Source organism: Eurypyga helias, unplaced genomic scaffold, assembly GCF_000690775.1.
Source record: "Eurypyga helias isolate BGI_N326 unplaced genomic scaffold, ASM69077v1 scaffold14213, whole genome shotgun sequence".
Classification (NCBI taxonomy): domain Eukaryota; kingdom Metazoa; phylum Chordata; class Aves; order Eurypygiformes; family Eurypygidae; genus Eurypyga; species Eurypyga helias.
This window is the reverse complement of record NW_010240714.1, coordinates 12482-36478: the sequence shown is the minus strand read 5'-3', so window position 1 is coordinate 36478 and position 23997 is coordinate 12482. Positions and strand designations below refer to the sequence as shown.

The window sequence follows — 23997 nt, the reverse complement described above, 5'->3', positions numbered from 1 at the left end:
TCTGGAACTACAATAATTTCTTGCTTTGTGTCATAAGTTTGGCTTTTTCATGCGCATGTGATGCAAGCAACATAACTTACCACTTGTGTGTCTTGCAGGTGTTGGGCTGTTGTTTTACAACTTTTTTTTTTTTATTCCAAAAGAACAAGTTGCTCAGGATGTTTCTCATTCTCCTTCTCTCTTTATAAACACTGTCCTGCTCTTGTTGCCCATCTGCATGCTGCAAAACCTTGTTCCCGTTCCATGGGATGGGATAACGCCTTCTCCTTAAATATTCCCATCTCATCTGCAGCTCCTGTGCTCCAGGAGGGTAGCCTCCAGGAGGGTTTCCAGCATGGGAGGCTGAACACAATACTGCAGTAGCTGAGCACTTGGAGAGGTTGGTGGACTCAAGAAGCAGCGATCTGTTATGGATGAGATCTTGTGAGCTTGCTGGCCTCTGTGGACACCGTTTGTCCCATGCGATTCTCTGCTTGTGTGAGGTTCCAGTATCTATGCCAACCTTTTCCTGTGGTGGTAGCGTTAAGAGTGGGAGGTTCTGCCTCCTGCTACGTCTGGTAGCTCTTAATATTTGTTGGAGAGACGCAGGTGGCCATTGGTCTTGGAGCAGCAGAGTAAGGCTGGCGGCTTGTAGCTGGCCCGGCAGAGTTGAGTAGAAGTAAGGACAAGGTGTGTGAACAGCCTGGGGTCATGTTCCAGACTAGTAACTTGGCAAAGATGGCCTTTTTTCCTGGGAATTATGGAGAAACAGGTCAGACTCGAGCAAAAAGAAATGCCAGGATAGTTGCTTGCCCTCCGTCTTCTCGCTGCAAAACGGAAATGACATCCAATACAAAAGTGAGAAGTATGCTGGTGTTTTTTACTGGTTTGTTTTCAATTCTTTTAATCTTTGCTTAGAAATAAGTTGTCAGCAGGTACCTGTGTGAGAAAAGCTGCCTTGAAACAAGACCCAACTGAAAGAAACGGCAAAGTAGCTTGGTTTCTTCCTGCATGCAGGGCATGTGGGTGGACTGATAATGGAGGAGGTGAGTGTCTGGGCTTATCTCATCCAGGCATCTGCTCACAATTCCGCGCTTGTAGTCCTGGTGCCAGCTGGCAGGAGGTTTTCCTGATGTAAATGATCCATCCGTTCTGAGGGGTCTGAATACAAGGAGACCTTTTGTGTGTGGAGACGAATTCCTAACTTGAGGGGGAAAGGGAGGAGGTTCTAAAGATCTAAATAGCATTTGCTTACACTTTTCCAGTCTGTCTGTGGTTTTCAGCATGGCACGTTTCCTGGTGGACCTTGGGATACAGAACTGGACGATAACCCTGCTGAGGAAGGGCTTTAGTTGCTGATGACATCTGGTACCTGTGGTCAGCCCGGCAGTGTGAGCAGGTGGTTGGGGGACGCGTCCCCAGCATCAAACGCCGAACGTTTCCAGTGCCACTGGTGCTGCCCCTGTGGGCACCCAGGCTTGCTTGCTTGCTTGAATCTATAATTGCAGGACCGTCTTGAAGGTGTATATTTGTGTTTGCTTACTTTAGAGAAAGATACACTATGTCATTTTCTACATCAGCTGGAATTACCAAAGGGGCTGGTTATCTTGACACCTTGTCACTTGTTGCTGAACAGCTTTACGCTTAAGAAAATGCGCAATTTTAAAATGTGGGGCTCCCTATCTTGAGCTCTAGATGCTTTCAAAGCATGTCAGGCTACACTGGTCACTAATTATAGTCTTCTTTCTACTAAAGAACTTTTATAACAAGACATCGGGAGTTCTTCCTGCAAAACACCTCTGCAGCTTCAGTGCACAGGGGGAAATATTATCTGATACTTGACACTGTCAGACACTTCAAAGCCAAACTGAGATCAAAGTAATTACCAGCTTCTAGGAACAGGAGAACAATGACGTTTTGTCTTCCAAATGAAACGTGTAAAACTGCCTTTCACCGGGTTACTGCTGTCCCATTTCTCAGCATCATAGCTGTGCATGCTTATTTAGCCTTGCAGGACTTCGAAAGCAACCTAGGTGGCTTATCCTTACTAGAAAAAGGCCCTGCAACCTTGAAGAGCCCTGCTAGCTGCCAGGCTGCTAAGCACAGCTTTTACGTTTGGTATGAACGGGGGGGAAATGCATTTCAACACTGTGTCAGCTGGGCTTGGGTAAACTCCATTGTTCCAGCAGTATTTACCCACAGCAGTAGTGCGCAGTGCTCTGTGTGCATTAACTGCGTTCCTGCTTAATGCCATTAACAGGATTTCTCAAGTAGTTACGCTGCCAGCTGAAATACATGTCTTTTCACCTGTACTGTTGGTCAGCAGGGCTTTGAATACGTTTTCTTTGGCCCGCGGTGTAAAACCAAAGATGAAAAAAGGGAGAATCCTTTCAGTTTAACACAGGGGATTTCTGTGGAAAATGTCTTTGCGTTGCCCAGAGCGCAGTTTGCAGGTGTTGTGCCTTTAGCTGAGCTGGAAGTTTAGCAAGGAGCTGGAGGAGACCGTGTCGGGAACAGGGGCCATAATCCAGTTATAGTGGAGAGGAAGTGGAAGCAGGTTTAAGTGTGAGGGAAAGGTAAGCTGAAGCTACGTTACAGTGGTCAGTGTTGATCCTTTGGAGTGTCTAGTTCTTATGGAATCAGTTTGGTATTAGTGTAACTCTTTCTCACTTGTCTTCTGTGAGTAAGAAGAGCTTGTTAAATAACTTGACTGCAGAGCACAAGTGTGCTAGTCTTGAGTCTGCAGATGGTGAATGTCTGGCCTCCAGTCTTGCGCTTAGGTCATCCGTAACCTCACATGTGATGTAAGAGTAAAGGGCATTTTGTGGGAAGTACTGGGGGGTGTTGTATCTGTACAACACCTCAGCTGTCTTGCTTGTCATGCACAGATAGTACTTTATGGTCGGTTGGGGTGTTGGCAGATTTCTTTGGCTTTAAGCACAAGATTGGTCTTTTTTTTTTTTTTTCCCCTTGGAACATGCCAGGTGTATTTCAGGTGCTGTATGTCTTAATTTTGACTTTTTCTGGTATGTTGATTTCTGAACCTTTGCCATGCTTCTCTTGCCATTTTGGTGCTTCCAGCAGCTGGAAAGGATGAAGGTGGCTCCCTCAGGCCAGCCAGGCTCTGGGCATGACATGCCTAATGCAGGCTGGTCCTGGTGTGACTGGTGGGTGGCCCATGTGTGAGAACTGTGCTTCATGACTGAACTTGAATCATTGCAGTCAGGCCTTGTGCCTTGAGAGGCACACTGTTCTTGTTGCCTGGTGACATCTGATCTGCTTTAACTTATGAAGAGAGCCACTCTTCAGCAGGTGCAAAGCCTCATGTTAAAATTTAACATGGTGGAGTTAATTAATTTTACAAGTTGAGGTTAAATCCACGTGGCTTCTATAGGCAGAGAAAGCCTGTTTCTCAATCAGTTGAAACTCTTCTAGTAGTGGTTTGGGGTTTTTTTTTGGGTCAACTAGGGGCAAGGAGGTGGGTTTACATTTATCCTTCTAGGAGGAGAACGTGGCTAGTTTGTAAGTCATGGCACATTGATCTGAAAAGTGTCATGGTGACTTTAATTTTATGGTCTGGGAAACTTGAACCTTTTTCTGTCTTTCCCAGGGAATGAGTAGAAGAAGCTGTACTCAGTCGCTCACTGCTGGAGGAAAGGCTTCATGAGTAGTAGAAAGATTTTGGGATATTGTTTATTTAGGAGGAAACAGAGGTACAAAACAGGCTCTACAGTGGGACTCATCTCTCTGGTTCATACTGTTTCTCCCATATATGTATTTGGAAGTAATGCTATCAAATGGCATGGTTAACTTGGACCTGGCCTTAGATACACACAAACTGTTTGTAATATCTCATCTGTTGGGGTAAGGACCTTGTTGGTGATATTCGCAGTAGAGAATTGCAGCCTGTGAGATAGATGTTTGGTTGCACAGAAGTCTATAGGTCTGCTTATCTACTCAACCTGCCCTTGACTTCTGCCTTCGGTTCCTTCACCTTGTCTTTGCCAGGAGATGCAGCGTGTAGAACTGGAGGAGATGCTTCTGCTGCTACTGGATGGTGCTAGAGGAGGTGTTTCTTCTAAAGCGAGAACTGCAGTGCAGCTCTTGCCATTCTTTCTGGTTTAAGTTGTGTGAGTCTTTCTCATGTCTGTCTTCTCTCATCTGCAGGAAAGGCCTTTGACATCACATATGTGCGTCTGAAATTTCACACCAGTCGGCCAGAGAGCTTTGCAATCTACAAACGCACCAGGGAAGATGGCCCGTGGGTGCCCTACCAGTATTACAGTGGCTCCTGCGAGAGCACGTATCACAAAGTCAATCGTGGCTTTATTCGGACTGGGGAGGATGAGCAGCAGGCGCTCTGCACAGATGAGTTCAGTGACATCTCCCCTCTCACAGGGGGCAACGTGGCGTTCTCGACACTGGAGGGACGTCCCAGTGCCTATAACTTTGACAACAGCCCTGTCCTACAGGTACGTGAACAGGACTAAATCCATCAGATGGTCCGAGCTGAGTCTGTGTGGTTGTTGTGGATGGTGGCTTTGTGCCAGCTGTGGGTGTACTACAGCCCTAATGCGTACTGAAAGACCCCTGCATGGGTAAGTTGGGATGGACAGTCTGAACAGATGCTTTTGAAGGAAAGGCTTGAACTCGTGACTCTTATCGTAAGTAAATTTATGGTACAAAAAGCGGAATCAGTGGCATTAAGGATGATTTGCATCATGGAAGTCTTCAGAGGATGGATGTAAATCTCTGCCTGCTTAGAAAGCAGGTGTGGGCTCTTTGCTGTTTCAGATCGAATGGCAGAGGAAGGTGACGCCTAAGCCAAATGAATATTTGAAGCATCTGCATGTGTATTTTGAGCACAAAAATTTAAGAAACGTGAGTTTATTTTAAACAAATAAAGGGTTATTGGCAACCCTAACCTGTTCTCTTACATGTGTGTTGGGTTGGGGGAGCTTGGTTTTTATCCCCAGCATGTATGCTTTCTCTTACAAGTGGCTTGGGGAGAGGATTTGGTTGGGGTTGCTTTGTTGTTTCCATTCACAGTGCTGGTTGGGCAGTGGTCAGGAGCATACTGAGGCCACCAGTTTATCCAGCTTACTTGCCACTTTCTGTATGCTGCCTGATGATTTCTCCAGGTTACACTGCAACAAGGAGCTAAAGCTGTGGGGTTTGCACATCTCCTTCCTTTCGGAGCTGTGATAGGCACTTCTTTCCCCTTCCTCTTAGAGTAGCAGGAGCAGAATGAGACGTGAGCGCCCAGCAGGCTTGGGGCAGCGTGCAGGAGAGCAGAACCTGGTGGGGCTCACTTTTGCAAATGAAAATAAAGATTAATGGGAAAGGGAGAACTCCTGCAATGGAAAAGAACCAGTTTGGTCACCTTGTTCATGTAGCTAGCCAGGAACAGGGTCTAATCGTTAAGGTGAGCAGAGAGATTTCAAGTTAGTGATGCAATGTATAATTTTCTGATAAATGTCTCTGTAAGGAGTAGAGACATGACCACCGGCTTCCCGAAAGATATACGGACCTCTGACACTGCTTTCTCAAACTGAAGTAAACGTGTATTTTGTGTTCAGCATTTCCATGTGTTTATGCCAGTGTCTGTAATTCAGCAAATCTTCTCATTGTACTGGCTAAGCAGCAACACAGCTGCGGTGCAGTTGTATGTACAGGGATGTTTTTCCCCATGTTCTTTGTTTATGGCTTTTGAAGGAAAATGGCATTGCAAAAGCTGTAATAAAAACAAGGAGATACTACCAACTGTTGCTGGCTGAAGGTGACGTGAAATCTGGGGACAGGCTACATTTGCCGGCCGTTGCCGGAGGAGGGTAGGGTACTGTAGTGAAGATGCTGTGTAAATATTATGAAAAGCTCTTGTGTTCCAAGTCAGATCTGCCCGTTTGTTTTTCTTCCTCATCCTCTCCCAGCCTCATTCATCTGTCTGTCTGTGTCTTTTCATCAGGAGGTATATGTCTGCAGACGAGTGTACCCTAAAGCTTTTCCCATTCTTGCTGTATAGCTTTGCAAGAGAATTGCAGTCAGATCGATACGTATGATTAGTAAGTTTGCAGAGTTGTCTCTACCCCGCTCTTTGCTGGAGACGTTACCTGCTGCTTCCCAGCTAAGAGCAGTCAGGATGTGAAGAGCCGTTGAAAAGGGTATGCAGGGATAGGAGCGCGGTTGGGAAAACACATCTGAACCGAGAGGATGCTGTGGAAGGCCTCTTGGGCAGCGATGTGTGGGCTTCCGAGGTGCAGCGGGGAAAACCATGAGGAAAGAACTTGCTGATTGATGAATGACTCTGTGAATACAACTGCTTATGACACAGCACTGGTACATGCTGGAGGGGGATGTTTGATGTTTAATCTGATGGGATTTCTGTCTGCTCTAGGAATGGGTGACAGCTACAGATATTAGAGTGACCCTCAATCGTCTGAACACATTTGGAGATGAAGTTTTTAATGACCCAAAAGTTCTCAAGTCTTATTACTATGCAATTTCTGATTTTGCTGTGGGTGGTAGGTGAGTAGACGATAAACCTCTGTACTTATTTAAAACTTTCAGTCAGGATTTCTAGACTGCTTTAAAGATTTTGATTATAGTCACATAGTACCATTAGGCTCTGAACTTTATTGACTGTCCTAAATCAAAAATGCAGTAGAATGAATCTTAGGAAGCTTGCAAATACTGTGTATAACCTCTTGTGGCTATGTTTTCAGGGCAAACGGAGATTGAACTTTTTTTTTTCCTTGGTTAGATCCAATGTTAAGTGGTTTGGGAGGGTGGAGGGTGAAAAGAATGACAAAAATGTAAAGCAATAGGGAAAAACCCAACTTCTTTCTACCCTGCGCTTTGTGTGTGTTTTAAACGTGTTATTAGTTGTTCTCTGCTTATATCTGTAGGCTAGAATAATAGTCAGTAAAAACTGTCTATGTGTCTGCTTCACATAGACTTTGGGAGCTGTCTCCTATGAAGATCCGAAGCATTGTGTAATACTGTGGTTGTCCATTCCTTTTGCCAAAGTGTATTGCAGAATGCTTAAACCTGAAGTTGTTGACAACAAAAGACTTTCATAAACAGAGCTGAGATGGTGCAGTGTTTTGGACTGTTTGCAGACAGTGGTCCTGAGACCAGGATTTGACAACACGGGGATTTGCATTGGCTGCGCCCACCAGTCTGTGGGTCCCTGGGCTTCTGTATTAGTTGCCTTTGTATTATTTAATGTCTTACTGATGGAAGCAAGGGCCAGCATGCATGCCTTTACCTGGACTCTGAGAGAGTGCCTCTCTGAAGCATGCTACACCTGGTTGTTTCAGAGAATGGTTTGGGTTGGAAGAGACCTTAAAGATCATGTAGTTCCAACCCCCCTGCCATGGGCAGGGACACCTTCCACTAGACCAGGTTGCTCCAAGCCTCATCCAGCCTGGCCTTGGACACTTCCAGGGATGGGGCATCCACAGCTTCTCTGGGCAACCTGTGCCAGTCCCTCACCACCCTCACTGTAAAACATTCCTTCCTCGTTTCCAGTCTAAACACTACCCTTTCAGTTTAAAATCATTGTGCCTTGTCCTGTCACTACAGGTCCTGGTAAAAAGTCTCTCTCCATCTTTCTTGTAAACCCTCTTTAGATGTTGAAAGACTCAACAATGCTCCCTCTTCTCCAGGCTGACCAATAGCAGTTGTGTTCTCAATTTTGTTGTGACCATCTACCTTCAGATTTCTCATCTCATATTTTCAGATCTTGACTTTGTTTTTGGGATTGGTCTGTGAGTGACCAGGATCCCTGGAGTTTAAATACCTGTTCCTTGTCTCTCGTTAACCAGATGCAAATGTAATGGGCACGCCAGCGAGTGCGTGAAGAACAAGCTTGAGAAGCTGGTCTGCAACTGCAAACACAACACCTTTGGGGTTGACTGTGAAAAATGTCTTCCTTTCTTCAATGACCGTCCGTGGAGGAGAGCGACAGCAGAGAGTGCCAATGAATGCTTGCGTATGTGTGGCCACACTTGAGGGGAAAATCTGTCAGAGGTTGGGTCCCTTGCCTCTCTTGGCATTCAGAAGCTGGCCCTGCATGGTTTTAATTTGCCTCAGTTGCAGTTAGCCAGTGTTAAGCGCAGCTCTGGTGTTTTTCAGCAGAGATTTCTGTGGGACTGCTGGTCATTCCACTACTATCCTTTAGGAGCTTTCTGGTCGATCCCTAGAAAGTGGCATCCCCTTTCTTGGGAAGGGATGGGAGTGATCTTTAGGAAAGATGTGCCGCAAAAATATACAGACTTGTACTTTATGGGAACCATAGAAAAAGATCTGTATTTAGTATGCTGGAGTATAATTGCTCTAAAAAGCTCCTCACTTAGCATCTGCTGGCTTCCTCTTGTATTTGGGTTATTGCTTTTTACAATCACTTGTCTACTATTTAATTCAATTTTGAAGCTGTTGCAACAGTTCTGGACTGGAAATGCAGATCTCTGTTACAGAACAGCAATTTATCTTGCTTGGTTTTGCACTGCAGACCACAGCTTCTGGTCGTTTACTTTATCGGGAAGCTTTTTCAGACAGAACAGCTTTCTTCCTGTGTCTGACCTCTGTGTCTGTTGATTTGTCCCAGCTGTCTGGTCAAGACCTATGGCTTCCCTTGACAGGCTGGTGAAACCCCAGTCTCCTGCTCCTTACACAGAGGGGATTTATAATCTATCTACATCCGGGGGAGAAACTTGCCTTAATGCAGGGAGTGAGCCCTTGGCGTTCTCTTCTTGGGCTTGTTTGCTTGACCAACATTGGCATTGCTGTGTGGGAAGGCGGTGCTTCAGCTTCAAACATCAGCCCAACGTGGAAGGGAGTTGGGTAGAAAATGCTGGTTTTCTTCTGGATGTAGATGAGAATTGTCTTGGAGCCTGTTCCATCGTTAACAGCCTTGCTTCCCTTTCCTCACATTCAGCCACTACAAAAACATGCTTCCTCCTTTGTCTCACTGATGCATAAATCCCTTGGGGCTTCTGTGCACTGGTCTTAGGATGGTTCACGGCTCCTGTGCCATCTCCTCTACAACTTGATATCAAGCTTTGTGTAGCCGGTTTTGTGACTGTCGGGGTCGGATGGCCACGCGTGCTGATCACTGTTGGCACCTTGTCTTTGCAGCTTGCAACTGCAACGGGAGGTCGCAGGAGTGCTACTTTGACCCTGAGCTGTACCGCTCGACAGGCCACGGAGGCCACTGCACGGGCTGCTCGGATAACACCGACGGTGCCCACTGCGAAAGGTGCAGGGACAGCTTCTATCGCCTGGGAAGTGAGGAGGCCTGTCTGCCCTGCAGCTGCAACCCCGTTGGTAAGTCATGGCAGCAAACGCTTCTGCTTGCAAACCTCCATGCCCAAAACGTAGCTCTTCTCTGTTATGCAGCTAATTGCAAGCTACGGGGTAAAAATAGGGTGCCTTTTTTTGTTTTCTTTCTTTTTTCCCCCCCACGTAGAAAATGTTTACTGGGTTGTATTTTGGTTTAAATTGTCTCTGGATTTAATTTGGGTTGGGGTGGCAGGGACAGATGTTTCACCTCTGCAGCATTTACTCCTTCAAATGTGTTCTGAAATAGATTTTATTTTGGGGTCAGTTTGCTTCTCACCCCACCCCCTGCATATCTGTTACCCTGGACACTCCCAGTACTAAAGACCTCATTTAAATGCTTAATAAACAAGATGATGTGAGAAGATATTTCTGGAAGTTGTTCATACTGGAGAATTGTAGTGAACTTTAGCTGCATCATTTTCTCCTACTGAGTATCCAAGCACTATAAATATAAACCAGGGAAACCTTAAACACAAAAGGGGATGGGGGAACCAAAGTTAACTCCCTTTTTTAAAAAACAAAACCACACCAACATTAACACCAAACAAACAAAGCCAACAAAAACCAAACAAACACCACCACCCCCCCACCCCAGAAAAAAAACAAAACCAAAACAAAACACCAAAAAACCAAAACAACAACAAACCAAACCAAAGCAAACCCTAAATGGAAAAAATTCTGGCAGGAGAACAAATCTTCTGTTGTCAAGGGATCCACTTGACCTGTATGGAGTGATCCCATAACTACACCAGCCCACAGCAAATAATGCGGAAGAAGACAAAAGGGTAACAGTAAGATATGATGTGAGGTTCCAAAATAGAGTAGCTGGAATAAGTAATTGCTTGCAGCATGCTCCCAAAGCAGCCAGCAAGAGGTCTGCCAGGGTACGTCTCCTGTCTAATTTGGGCGGAGAGCTGTACAGTTGTGAAGTTTTTGACCAAGAAAGGCTTCTTTCTTCCTCTGTCTGCTCTCTCAGGTCCTTGTGTCAGACCTTATTTTAAGAGGGGTGAGGGTTGGCATCAGCTAGGACAGTTGAGAAGAGAGGTGACTTCTCAGGTCTTTAAGGACAAATTTCAGAGGGCTTTATAACAGCCATCAGCTTGTATCCTGTGGCACCTGGGGAATATTTGAAGCCCCTGAGTTGGTTTAGATGGCTATTTTTTGTCCAAGTACAGTTTATTTGCTAAATAATTATAAGTGGGACTGCAAAGGGGATTTGAACTTCGGCTGTATATGGTAAAGGTTTTGTGAGTTCTTCTGTCCTGTCCAGCCTAATCATCTTAGAACTCTTCACTTTGCTGTAATCTTCCGGTGTGGATTGAAGTGGAAAGAAGCATCTATTTCTGTATATTAAAATGCTTTTCTCCTGGTAGTTAACTCTTGCAGTGCAGACAGCTTCTAGGCTGCTGGCTGCATCAGTGCTCAGGAGAAAGCATTTTGTCTGCCGTGGATTAAAGACACCGGCTGCCACTGTTTGTGTGAGTCTGCTTGAACAGAGCAGTGCAGAGGGAGATGTCCTTCCAGAGAGGAGCGTTTTGCTGAAGACTCTGTTGGGGTTAATAGTGGTACATGCAGCCTTGCTCTGAGGAGGCAGCTCATGTGAATCAAGGAAGGAAGTCGGAGCACGAAAGGGAGAGGTCAGGATGTCCCCTGGCAAAGGGGTGGTAGTGATTAGGGAGAACACAAGAGATTCAGGGAACAAAATCATGGACATGGTGCATTTCAGGGTAAAAAAGGCATGGAATTAGAGGCACGCAAAGGTAACATTGAGGACAAGAATGCAACTTGTGTTGCAAGTTAAAATTACACATGAAAAGGTTGGTAGGAATACTTAAAAGCTGAATATAGTTTGGAAGGCTAGATAATGATTAATCTCTAGAGTTGCCAGGGGAGAAACCCTGGTGAACTAGAAGCAGTCTTAAGGTAAGCTGTTACTCATCAGCCGGAAGCTGTGCTTTCCACTTGCTTTTCCCATATTTCTTGCTCATTTTGTAAAGTTGAGTAGGTTGCAGGCTGATAGAGCCAGGGGTCTGCTGAGGTGCCTGTCCCCGCTCTCTCCGCAGGCTCCCTCAGCACGCAGTGCGACAGCTACGGCCAGTGCAGCTGCAAACCCGGCGTGATGGGCGATAAGTGTGACTGGTGCCAGCCAGGTTTCCACTCCCTCTCTGAAGCTGGGTGCAGGTAAGGGGGACTGCTGCTCTCTAAAAGGAAAACTAGGTGTTTTTCTAAAGCTTTTTCCATGTGGTTCTTAATGAGTTATTCTCTCTCCTGACCTCTTTCAGGCCCTGTTCTTGCAATCTGGCTGGCAGCACAGGGGAATGCAACGTCGAGACAGGACGGTGTACGTGCAAGGACAATGTTGAAGGTTTCCACTGTGAGAGGTGAGTTTCTCTTCCTGTGGCTTTGTTTCAAGAATGAGAAACATCTGAGCGATTGCCTGGGGTAAGCATCAGGGAATTTAATTCTCTTTCCTTCACATCTTCAGATGCAAACCTGGATTTTTCCATCTGGATTCCTTCAATCCAAGGGGCTGTACCCCCTGCTTCTGTTTTGGACACTCTTCGGTCTGCACCAATGCCGTTGGCTACAGTAGCTACAGCATCACCTCCAGCTTCCAGTTTGGTAAATTTGGGCCTTCCTTTGTATCTCTCATTGGGCTGTAGACTCAGCTCTGAATTGATTAAAAACCCCTGCTCCTTCCTCTCTGTGCAAGACTGCTAACCTCGGGCAGGCAGGTCCAGGATCCATCTTTTGGAAGTTCCGAGTTACTTCTGAAGTTACTAGGAGCTTCCATGTCTGCAGATGGTTTGTTCAGCTAGGGAGGAATGAATTCACGGTTCTGTCCTCGGGCACCCAGCGCTCATGTGCACTGTGCAGGTGCAAAGCGGGAATTGAGAGTATAAACCTTTTACAGCTTGAGAGGGGTGCTGGCAAGGGGGTGTTGCCTCAATTTTGGAACCAAATCAGGAGTTTGGGAGGATTATAATCACTTTAGATTTTGGGGTTTACATGGCTCTGAATAAAACGCAGTTGCGGTTCTGATGGGTCTGTAAGCTCACAAAAAATCTTTTTTTCTTACAGTCTGTTTCCTGTGTTTGCATGTTTTCATGCTGTGTAGTCTGAAGAGCACATCATCTTAATTAAAATTCCACTAGAAAACAGTTCGTACTGAAATTTGTGTTGAGGTGACTACAGATTTTCTCATCCCTGAGTAAGCTCTTTAGAAAACAAGAGTTTGAACAAGTAGTTGTCATAGGGCTCAAAGTTCAGAGGGTTCAGGTTGGCACTCAGGCTAGGGGCTTAAATTGGAAAGATGATGTTTGCTATGTTCTTCCGCAGACCTACGTTCTAAAGCCTGTTAGTGCCAGTGTACAGACTGTAGATTAGTTATATATGAGCAGCATGTAGTATGACACAAGAAGTGTGTGCAGAGCTGTGTCGTCAAAGGGTGTCAATTCTTGCACGTTTGATCTTTCAGGAGAGGACGAGTGGCGTGCTGAGCAGCGCGACGGCTCTGAAGTCTTACTCCAGTGGAGTGCGGAGACCCAGGATATCTCTGTTATGTCGGACAGCTACTTCCCCATGTACTTTGTTGCACCACGTAGGTTGTTTGAGAAGTGAGGTTTTCTGTGCTGCTTGCACCCTTTCTCTTCTGTCCCCTAACTGTAAGGATTTCTTCCCTTTCCAGGCAAGTTCTTGGGCAACCAGGTTTTGAGTTATGGGCAAAACCTGACCTTCTCCTTCCGTGTGGACAGACGGGACATGCGCCTCTCCGCAGAGGACCTGGTGCTGGAAGGGGCTGGGCTGAGAGTGTCGGTGCCACTCATTGCCCAGGGTAACCCTTACCCCAGCGAGAGTGCACTGACCTACACCTTCAGGTGAGGGGGCTCTCCAGGCGCGGTGGGAGCAGCTGGGACCCAGCCTGTGGTGCCCCTGAGCTCTTGAGAAAACAGCATTCATTTTAACTCAGAAGAGCAGTCTTATCAGGTTAATTTGAAGCTCGCTGTCAAGCAGTGTTGCATAAGCGTATGTGAATTATGTTGCAATAGCGTGCCTCTGTTGGAAAGGGTGCTTTAAAAGGGCACAGCTGTTAGCATCTGAAAGCTTTGCTGATGATGTGTGGCTCTTCTCCATAGGCTCCACGAGGCTGCAGATTACCCATGGAGGCCTGCTCTTACGGCATTTGAATTCCAGAAGCTTCTCCACAACTTGACCTCCATCAAGATCCGTGGGACATACAGTGAGAGAAGTAAGTTGCTGAGCAGAGTGTCGTGGAAGAGAGGGGCAGACTCTTTCATCTAATGCTCAGGTTGCTTTTATTGTAGGGCTTGGTCATAAATAGCTGTGGCAGATTATTTGGCAAAGCCTGTGCCGGTTGCTTTTCACCTGGCCTTCCTGTGTAATAGCTTCTCCCAGGTTTCCTGAAGAGGACATGGGGGGAACAAAGGTGCTGCCATTGAGACTCTGAAAGCTGAGCACCTGTTGACTGCTGATTCTTTGCTTCTAAACATGGGGGTTTTGCTGTGTTGCGCAGCCAGTGTCTTCCATATTGGTAGAAATACATGGCTCAGAGTCCTGAAGAATGCCATGGGAGAGGTGTAGGGAGTTCACAACATTTGGGCTCAGTTTCTGCTGCACCAGGAATGGTTATACCCCCCTGTTTCTTAGTCTTGCCTTGGCATGACAAGTGGGGACGTCTCAGAGGTGCTGCCTGTGCTGAACTTGAATTCAAGTTCCTTGTAATAAGGGTGGTTTTACAAAAGTCAGGCACGAATTAGGAGCAAAAGTATTTGGGTCCTTGGATGCTGTCGTGTGAAGAAGAATTTTTGCAGAAAGAGGCAAAGGATGAATTTGCATTTGGGGAGGGTGGGAAAGCTGCAAGTGTTTTCAGTAGAGGAGTCTCTTAAAGAGGAATGTGGGGTTGTGAAATGGAGGGGAGTAAATACATAGAGCAAGCCATGCCCTGAGTGCTGTAGCAGCTGCTAATATGTGGGAGCTGAGGCTCTACTCAGTGCTCTGGAGCTGCTGTGGTGGAACAAACACACTGCTCTAAGTTAAAAACCAGCTATGTTGTGTCTGGACTCAGTTATGCTCCAGGGAAGGGGCTGGGAGGAAAGGAGGGGAGGCTTTCAAATGTCCGACAGAGGAATGGCCTGAGAGGGATAGCTGAAGAGTTTGCCTCAAGGCATGGTTTGCAGACACTGTGTTAGAGACAGTGTGTTAAAAAGATGGTTTTTCCTCCCTAGAAAGACAAGAATTGATTTTGCTATTTGATTTGGAAATGGAAACCATATGTGTGTGAAACGTAGCTTACTTTGACTACTGGCTCACGTGCTGTTCTCAGCATCCTCCTCTGTATTGTTATTCTCAACTTCCCTGCCCATGCCCTCCTTGAGCTGTATTGCATCTTCTCTCATCTGTCTAAACCTTCCTGGAGGATTTTGGTTCTTGGTTCACCTTACCAACTGCAAGCATCTGCCTGTCTGTCTCTGATACCACGCAGATGTGTGTCTGATGGAGCGGTGATGAGAGATTTTGTGGTTACAAAGTGTTTCTTCTCTTGCTCCTTTCTAGGTGCTGGCCACCTGGATGATGTGACCATCACAAGTGCTCGCCCTGGGCCCGGTGTGCCTGTGGCCTGGGTGGAGAGCTGCTCCTGTCCGGCGGGATACGAGGGGCAGTTCTGTGAGCGCTGCTCCTCTGGATACCGTCGAGAAATGCCGAGCCTCGGGCCCTACAGCCCCTGCGTGTCTTGCACTTGCAACGGGCACAGTGAGACGTGTGAGCCTGAGACAGGTAAGAGGGGCTGGTAGGGAGCAGCAAGACGGTGGAGGTTCTTTCTGGGTTGTATGATGAAGCAAAACACGTGTCCCTCTCTGTTCCAGGCGTGTGCAATTGCAGGGATAACACAGCAGGATCTCACTGTGAGAAGTGCAGCGATGGCTATTATGGAGATGCCACAGCAGGCACGGCCTCAGACTGCCAGCCCTGCCCGTGCCCAGGTAGCTCCAGCTGTGCCGTCGTGCCCCGCACGAAGGAGGTGGTGTGCACCAGCTGCCAGGCTGGCACTACAGGTCTGTCCTATGCAAAACGTCTTTTTTCTATGCCCTGCGTGCCTGTGGAAATGTCTCCTGCCAGTTCTGGGGCTCTGACCCGCAGCGAGCAGTGCTGAAAGCTGTTTTGTCTTCTGGTTCCAATGCTTCCCCCTTTCTCAGCCCTGTTTTCTGACCTGTGTGAAGCTCAGGGCTACCCATGTTCTTTGTGCTTGTCTCAAGAACAGAAGGGAAACGAAAGCTTAATCTGTGCAAAGTCTGAACATTTCTGAGCTACGTAGGTGAGCCATGCTAGCTTCTAATTGAGTTCTTTTAATTGCACGGTGTTGGGCAGAAAATAGGATAGAAAAAGAGCCAGGAAGGCGGGGGCCAGGCTGAAATAAAATCAGAAAATGTAGTTTGCCAGCCAGAGAGGCACTTGTGGGGTTCTTGCAGGGGAGGGCCAGTGCCCTCCCTAGGAAAAGAAGGAATGCTGCAGTGACTCTCAAACACTGCCCAAAACATGCAAGACCAAGTTTATGCTCAGCAGTTCTAAAGAGAAACATGTGAACGGTTGCAGATCTTTCCTTCTTAGCGATAAACCGTGAAGTCTGAGCATGTACCTGAGTTGTTAAGCCAACCCTGTTGTACTGCCTGCAAACAGCAAGGAAGCCTTGGGTTGGTGGGCAGCCTCCATGCTTTTCTGCTGATTTTATGCTTGGCATGGCAGAGTCCAAAGCACAGAATACCTCTAAATGCTTAGAAAAGCCCCTGACCAAGCACAGCGGCAGCTCATGGGGGGTTCCCCTGTGTGCCATTACTTTGTGAACCATAGCAGAGTCCAGGGGTCCAGGTTCCCTGCAGCTCAGGTGTCTGTACGAGCTCATCTTGCAGCTATGTGGTTACATAAGCTCTTCCTGTCTCCCACTGCCCTCTTAGGATGTGAGGGAAAAGAGGGTTTGTGTGTGCAAGAACAGCCTAAGAAACAGAGCTAATGGCTGGCTGGGGAGGTCAAAGCTACAGTAAGCACAGGGAGCTGCTGAGTTGGATGCTTCAGTGGCTGCCTGTGGAGGTTTCACAGATCCCACTGGCAACGGGGCTTCATGGAGCAGTGATGCCCCATGGAGGTCTATCTGCTTGGACTCTTAAATTAACAACTAATTACAACAAATAGGTTTGGCTTAAAGGGGTAGGAGGGAAAGGAGGAGCTGAAATCATTCATAATGCAAAGTTCAGTGAAAAAGCAGCCTAAATTTAGAGACAGGGAGTGGTTTGTGTGTGGTGTAGTGCGCCTTTCTGGCCCCCACAGAAGGATGAAAGAGAGGAAGCTGCAGAGTTTACTTTTCAGAAGGGAATGCAACGGGGGTCCTGGTGAGATGGCAGCAAAGGGCGTTCTGCTGCAACGTGTGTGTTTGTTGTGTCGCAGGCAAGAGGTGTGAGCTGTGTGACGATGCCTATTTTGGAGACCCGCTGGGCGAAAATGGTGCTGTGAGGCCTTGCCGCCTCTGCCAGTGCAACGACAACATCGATCCCAACGCCGTGGGGAACTGCGACCGCCAGAGGGGCGAGTGCCTCAAGTCCATCTACAACCCCGCCGGCTTCTACTGCGACCGCTGCAAAGACGGCTTCTTCGGGAACCCCCTGGCCTCCGATCCTGCCGACAAGTGCAGAGGTGAGGGCTGGTTCCTCTTGTGTTTAAAAGTGGTTTTGTCCCCAAGAGCTGCCGTTTCCTGATGTGTTAGGACACAACATCAGGCCGTTGTTTGTGCCTGTCAGCAGCCATGCGTGACTTTATCCTGGTTGGGTGGTTGCAGCTTGCTAAAATGCTTGTGTTTGTGGGCACTTACTGCCATCAAAGCAAAAGCATTGTGTGATGCAGGGGCTGGGCTGCTGTGTGTTTTGGATCCAGGCCTGCGTTGGGACTAGCTAGCAGGGTGCCAACACCACAAGGGATTTCTGACTTTCTGCATATTTCCCCACCAGCTTGTCACTGCAATCCTTATGGCACCGTGAATCAGCAGACAAGTTGCAATCAAGTGACTGGGCAGTGTGAGTGCCTGTCTCACGTCACCGGGAGGGACTGCAGCACCTGTGAGCCCGGCTTCTTCAACCTCCAGAGCGGCCGTGGCTGTGAGAGGTGACGTTCACCTTGGCTCAGGGCAAAGAGCCTGGTTTGGGGTGGTCTGTGCTTACCTTGGGCAGGAAGGTGATGTTTGTCACAAGTAACTGGAGTGCCTGGATGTTGCTGTGGGTGGGAAAGAGCTGCAGTCAAGGAGGAGCTATAAAGGCAGTACAAAAAGCCTGACTTATAAATAGCTTTAAATCAGGGTTTTAAATAGAGAAGTGCCACATGACTGCATGATCGTTGCAAGCAGGGGCTCGTGGGTTCCTTTTTTAGTGCAGGCACCAAGTGACCTTGCACGGGTTAAAAGCTCGACACCTTGTCTCCTATGTCTGTATGGCAAGAAAAGCAACTCTTGGCAATGGGAAACTTTGAGCTGTGCTGCCTAGGGCTTCTGCTAGAGAGGCAGGGTGGGCCCCTGCCTCCCCTCTGTGCCACTGCCTGATGTCTGGCTGCTTCCCCCAGGTGCAACTGCCACGCGCTGGGCTCCACCGACGGCCAGTGCGACATCCGAACTGGGCAGTGCGAGTGCCAGCCTGGCGTCGCCGGCCAGCGTTGCGACAGGTGCGAGGCCAACCACTTCGGCTTTGGCTCCGAAGGCTGTAAACGTAAGTCTGAGAGGCTGGAGCAAGGCAGATGGGAAGGAGGTGGCACAGCCAGCCTTGCCTGTACTTTCCTCCTGTCTTAGGGAAGGTACTTTCTCACCTTACTCTGCATGACAGCAGAAGTTGGCACTCTTGTGTCCACGCTCTGCATGGTGAAAGTGGGTCTCTGTACAATGGCTTATCCCTTTTTCTCTCTTTTTTTTTATTGGGGGTAGGAACAACTCCCAACTTACTAGATACCCACTTATCTTTGATGTAAATACATTCTCTGAATTTTGTCCTCCAACCATCCTGTTTCCTAATGTTAAATCTCTGCACATGGCCTGAACATAAAGATGCTGTCTTGAGGAGCAACATGATTGAAAAACAGGATGTTCCAAACTTTCTTCCTCGATACCCCTGTGTGTAAAAAGCAGAAAAATTAACTGCAGTTGGTTACAGTGAAATGGGGTAGAAAATGATAATGCTTTGAGAGCGAAGCAATAGCAACACTGTGAACATATGCAGTGGATGTTGTGTCCAGCTAAACAGTGCCCTGCTGTGCGTGGAAGCACCCGGTGCGGAGTGGGGTTCCAGCTGTGGGTTTGTGCCCTGTTGCTTTTGCAGATGTTTTAAGGCTGTTTGAGGGTACGCTCTTGCCCTGTGGGTTTTAGGGTGTTTCTGCCTCTTCTCCAGTCTGACTGAGGTTGAACTTCCCCACAGCCTGCGACTGTAATCCCGAGGGTTCGCACTCCCTGCAGTGCCAGGAGAATGGTCGCTGCGAGTGCAAGGAAGGCTTTGTGGGGAGCCGCTGCGACCAGTGTGAAGAGAACTATTTCTACAACCGCTCGTGGCCAGGCTGCCAGGAGTGCCCGGCCTGTTACAGACTGGTGAAAGATAAGGTAAGACCACAAACACCACTGGTACCACTGAAGATGGTGGCACCTGCCCACTTGTGCAGCAGCTTTTTACACCTGTGGCTAGCTGACGCTTGCTGAAAGCAGAGAAGTTCCAGGTGCTTTGCTCTGTGTTGTAGCCATGCTCTGTCCCTCTCACATAGGTGGCAGAGCAACGAGAGAGGTTGCAGGAGCTGGAAAATCTTATAGCAAATCTGGGTACGGGAGAAGATGCTGTAACTGATCAAGCCTTTGAAGAGAGGTTGAAGCAGGCAGAAAGAGATGTTACGGAGTTGCTCCGGGAGGCTCAAAACAGCAAAGGTGAGTTGACGTGATCAGACATGGACCAACATGAAATTCTTGCTGTTCCTGTTCCCTCTGGACACAGTGTGTTTTATTTCAAGCCTGTGGTGTGCGTCAGGACAGGCAGCTATTTCGGATGGCGTTGAAACACTATACATTATTATGAAACAATGGTGGCTATGCTTTTATCCCAGCTATTCTCCCAGTGGTCTCTGTTGTACATCCAGAGTAAAGATCTGCCTCTAGCTCTGTACAGATGCAAGTGTGTTATGTGTTATCCTCTCCTCCAGATGCAAAAGAGGTTTTTACTTGTTGAACAAGCAGGAGACATTCCAATATACTTACTTATTTTGCTTATAAATTTGCTCACACATCTTGGGATAAAGCATGTTCTCATTGGGATGTCATCAGCAATCAGAATGAAGGCTTCAAAATCCTGCTGGCAAGCTTAATGATCCCACCGCAAGGTGTGTGATGTTCTGAAATGTGCTGTTGTGATGGCCTGTAGCGCTTTTTGTTAAAATCTGCTTCAAATTGATTCTTGTACTGTCACCTCAACGGTAGGATGTCCATGAGCAGGATGTTAAGCAGTGTAACAGTAGTTTGTCCTTAGGGTCTTTTTAATGTGTAGGCTGATACGTGTTTTGGAGAAGAGCAACATGAAGATGACTATTGATTTTTGCAGTAAAAGATGTTCCCCTGGGAGTTGGTTCAGTGATTTCACACCACTTAGGAAAAATCTGTCCCCTTTGCGTAAAGCTGGAAAAAAGCTGATGTGCATCTAATGTGTCTGCTTGGGAAGACTCCTGCCAGTCTCTTCTCAGTTCTAGTTGAGGTAGCTTTATGCTGCCTGCTTGGCACCTGTGCCTAGACAGTAGTGCCATGTAGGAGGGTGGGGATTGGAGGAAGGTAAAGGAACATATTGGGTTTTGGGTGGGTTTTTTATCTTTCCGCCTCTTAGAACCACAGAATCATTTAAGTTGGAAAAGACCCTTCAGATCGTAGAGTCTAACTGTTAACCTAGCACTGCCAAGTCCACCGCTGAACCATGTCCGTAAGCGCCACCTCTTTTAAATCCCTCCAGGGATGGTGACTCCACCACTTCCCTGGGCAGCCTCTTCAAATGCCTGGCAATCCTTTCAGTGCAAAATTTTTTGCAGTAAAAGATGTTCCCCTGGGAGTTGGTTCAGTGATTTCACACCACTTAGGAAAAATCTGTCCCCTTTGCGTAAAGCTGGAAAAAAGCTGATGTGCATCTAATGTGTCTGCTTGGGAAGACTCCTGCCAGTCTCTTCTCAGTTCTAGTTGAGGTAGCTTTATGCTGCCTGCTTGGCACCTGTGCCTAGACAGTAGTGCCATGTAGGAGGGTGGGGATTGGAGGAAGGTAAAGGAACATATTGGGTTTTGGGTGGGTTTTTTATCTTTCCGCCTCTTAGAACCACAGAATCATTTAAGTTGGAAAAGACCCTTCAGATCATAGAGTCTAACTGTTAACCTAGCACTGCCAAGTCCACCGCTGAACCATGTCCGTAAGCGCCACCTCTTTTAAATCCCTCCAGGGATGGTGACTCCACCACTTCCCTGGGCAGCCTCTTCAAATGCCTGGCAATCCTTTCAGTGAAAAATTTTTTCCCAATATCCAATCTAAGCCTCCCCCGGTGCAACCCGAGGCTGTTTCCTCTTGTCCTGTTGCTTCTCATTCGGGAGAAGAGACCCACCCCCACCTCTCTGCAACCTCTTTTCAGGGAGTTGTAGAGATCAATAAGGTCTCCCCTGAGCTTCCCCTTCTCCAGGCTGAACACCCCCAGCTCCCTCAGCTGCTCCTCACAGGACTTGTGCTCCAGACCCTTCCCCAGCTCTGTTGTTCTTTCTTAACTAAGAGGCAAGTTAAATGCAGCAAACACTACCCTTGCAAAAACCTGTGCACACCTGTAGCACTTGTTGTTTTTTCTACCTGATACGTAGTTTGTATTTGAAATGTGTCATGAGTACTTGTGTTCAGTACTTAAGATGTGAGGTCAAGGCAATGTATTTGGGAAGAATCTTCATTTTGTAAGCCTGCAGGCTTTTGCTTGTACTTCATCTCTTAAAAACACTCTCGCCTTTTTGAAAAGTAATTGCCTCTGGTCATGAGGCACGCACCTGTACTTTTATGGCTTTATTAAGATGCTATGTGTCAACAATAGAGGTGAAACATGATTCTGAACACAAAATCCTCCATCAGAGTTGGTTCCAACGCCCAGCAGGATTGTCGTCTTAGTAGTTAATGACTTTTCATTTCTCATATTTGGTGCACATTCTGATGATGACTTTGATCTCAAGCTGACTGACTTATGAAACAGCTTTGCTGGTCCCCTTTCAGCAGGGGATTAACCTACCAACATGTTGCCTGCAGTGGTAAGCTGCTGCTCCAGCTTCTTTTCCTGCTTTAATTAATTTTGCTTCCTCTCTTTTATATTGTGCGTTTCAGACGTAGATCAGGGCCTCATGGATCGTCTCAAAGACATCAACAGCACACTAGTGAGTCAGCTCAACAGGCTGAGGAACATCCAGGGCACAGTGCGGGAGACAGAGAACCTGGCGGAGCAAGCCCGGGTGCGCGTGGAGGACACAGAGAACCTGATCAGCTTAGCTTCCAGTATGCTGGAGAAGGCAAAGATGGCAGCTGCCAACGTGGTGAGTGTGCTGCCAAGAGCCCACAGGGTTAGGAGAGGAGAGGGCCTTTCTTTTCTGTGCCCTCTGCTGTGTTTCTCTGCTTGGTGTCTCATATAGCAAATTCACTAGGGAAATACCTTCTCCCCTACCCACGGTTGTGGGAGATAAAGGAAGGTCAGTGGTGTCTGTCACAGATGGTATCTTAGACCCTGCTCAAAGAAGGAAACATAAAAACACCTAAACAAATATCAGCACCTTTGTTTTTAAGCCATACCTGGTGGTGCAAACTGCCTGGGCTTAAGAAAAACATAGAGAAGTCTGAAGTAGGTTAGACACATCTCTAAGCATTTAGATCATGACAATAAATATTTAAAACAAAGATGAATAAAAGATGAAAAACTAGCTTTAAGATTTTTTTCTTTTTTTCCAGTCCATTACCCCTCCAGAGTCAAGCGGGGACCCTAACAACATGACTCTGTTGGCAGAAGAAGCCCGTAAGCTGTCTGAAAGGTAAGCTGTGTCAAGGCAGGATCCTCAGCCTGTGTCAAGGCAGGGTCCTCAGCCTGCATCAAGGCATTGCTCTTCCTTACAAGGGGGAAGCAAAATGCAATTTGTTTGAAATGAAACACATACCCTTTGAGTAAGTGTCTGGCACGGTGAGCGCATGCCTGTGTGCCGTTGAGGGCAAACACTAGACGTGTGAATGAGGGACATGAACAACCATAGTGGTGCCTTTCAGCTGATTTGTGGGCACTGGCAGGAGTTATGCTGTGGTTGCAGAGATGGTCTGAAACCATCCAACCTCAAACCTTCCATTGCAAATGTTTCAGCATTGCGTCCTGAAAGAACTAGTGGATGAGGTTGCAAACCCTCTATCCATATTTGAGAAGTCGTAGTGCCCACTGAATGGAAAAGCGGAAATGTAACCCATATTTTTAAAAAGGGAAAAAAAAGAGGATCCAGGCCAGTCACTCACCTCGGTGCCTGGCAAGATCGTGGAGCAGGTCCTCCTGGATGGAAATCATGCTAAGGCATATGGAATACGAGGAGGTGATTGGTGATGGCCAACATGGCTTCACCAAGGGCAGATTGTGCCTGACGAATATGGTGGCCACCTATGATGGGGCCATGACCTTGGTGGATAGAGGAAGTGCAACCAATGTCATTTACCTGGACTTGCGCAGGATGGTGTCAAATGTTTTGCACGACATCCTTGTCTCTAAATTGGAGAGGCATGGATTTGATGGATGGACCGCTCAGTGGGTAAAAAACTGGCTTGATGGTTGCGCTCAGAGTGGTGGTCAACAGCTCAGTGTCTGAGTGGAGACCAGTAACTAGTGATGTTCCTCAGGGGTCAGTATTGGGGCTAGCTCTGTTTAACATCTTTGTCGGCGACATGGATGATGGCATCAAGTGCACCCTCAGCAAGTTTTCTGACGATGCCAAGCTGTGTGGTGCGGTCGTTGTCGGTGACATGGATGACGGCATTGAGTGCACCCTCAGCAAGTGTGCCAACAACACCAAGCTGTGTGGCGTGGGTGACATGCTGGAGGGAAGGGATGCCATCCAGAGGGACCTGGACAGGCTGGAGAGGTGGGCCGCTGCCAACCTCATGGAGTGTAACAAGGCCAAGTGCAAGGTCCTGCACCTGGGTTGGGGAAATCCCGAACACAAGTACAGGCTGGGCGGAGAGTGGATTGAGAGCAGCCCTGAGGGAGAAGGACCCGGGGGTAATGATGGATGAAAAGCTGGACATGAGCCGGCTGTGTGTGCTGGCAGCCCAGAAAGCCAACCGTATCCTGGGCTGTATCCAGAGCAGTGTGGCCAGCAGGTCGAGGGAGGGGATTCTCCCCCTCTGCTCTTGTCTTGTGAGACCCCACCTGGAGTTCTGTGTCCAGCTCTGGGGCCCTCAACATAAAAAACGATATTGATGGAGGAGGCCACAAAGATGCTCCGAGGGCTGGAGCACCTCTGCTGTGGGGACAGGCTGCGAGAGTTGGGCTTGTTCAGCCTGGAGAAGAGAAGGCTCCGGGGAGAACTTATTGCACCTTCCCGTACCTGAAGGGGCTACAAGGAAGCTGGGG

The 23997-nt window shown here is 47.6% G+C and overlaps 1 protein-coding gene across 1 annotated transcript in view; it reads left to right on the top strand.

Annotated features, from left to right (window-relative positions):
• Positions 1-4146: 4146 nt before the first annotated feature.
• Positions 4147-23997, top strand: part of LAMC1 (laminin, gamma 1 (formerly LAMB2)) — a gene marked incomplete at its 5' end in the record, with an annotated part of 25094 nt that continues 5243 nt past the window's right edge. The window contains 19 exons of the mRNA XM_010148535.1: positions 4147-4451; positions 6374-6504; positions 7806-7972; positions 9118-9306; positions 11385-11502; positions 11604-11702; positions 11807-11943; positions 12800-12922; positions 13010-13199; positions 13458-13570; positions 14896-15117; positions 15207-15395; positions 16780-17025; positions 17337-17490; positions 17941-18083; positions 18783-18961; positions 19120-19276; positions 21729-21934; positions 22344-22423. Of these exons, the coding sequence (XP_010146837.1) occupies positions 4147-4451; positions 6374-6504; positions 7806-7972; positions 9118-9306; positions 11385-11502; positions 11604-11702; positions 11807-11943; positions 12800-12922; positions 13010-13199; positions 13458-13570; positions 14896-15117; positions 15207-15395; positions 16780-17025; positions 17337-17490; positions 17941-18083; positions 18783-18961; positions 19120-19276; positions 21729-21934; positions 22344-22423 (3148 nt within the window). The remainder of the gene's footprint in view (positions 4452-6373; positions 6505-7805; positions 7973-9117; positions 9307-11384; positions 11503-11603; positions 11703-11806; positions 11944-12799; positions 12923-13009; positions 13200-13457; positions 13571-14895; positions 15118-15206; positions 15396-16779; positions 17026-17336; positions 17491-17940; positions 18084-18782; positions 18962-19119; positions 19277-21728; positions 21935-22343; positions 22424-23997) is intronic.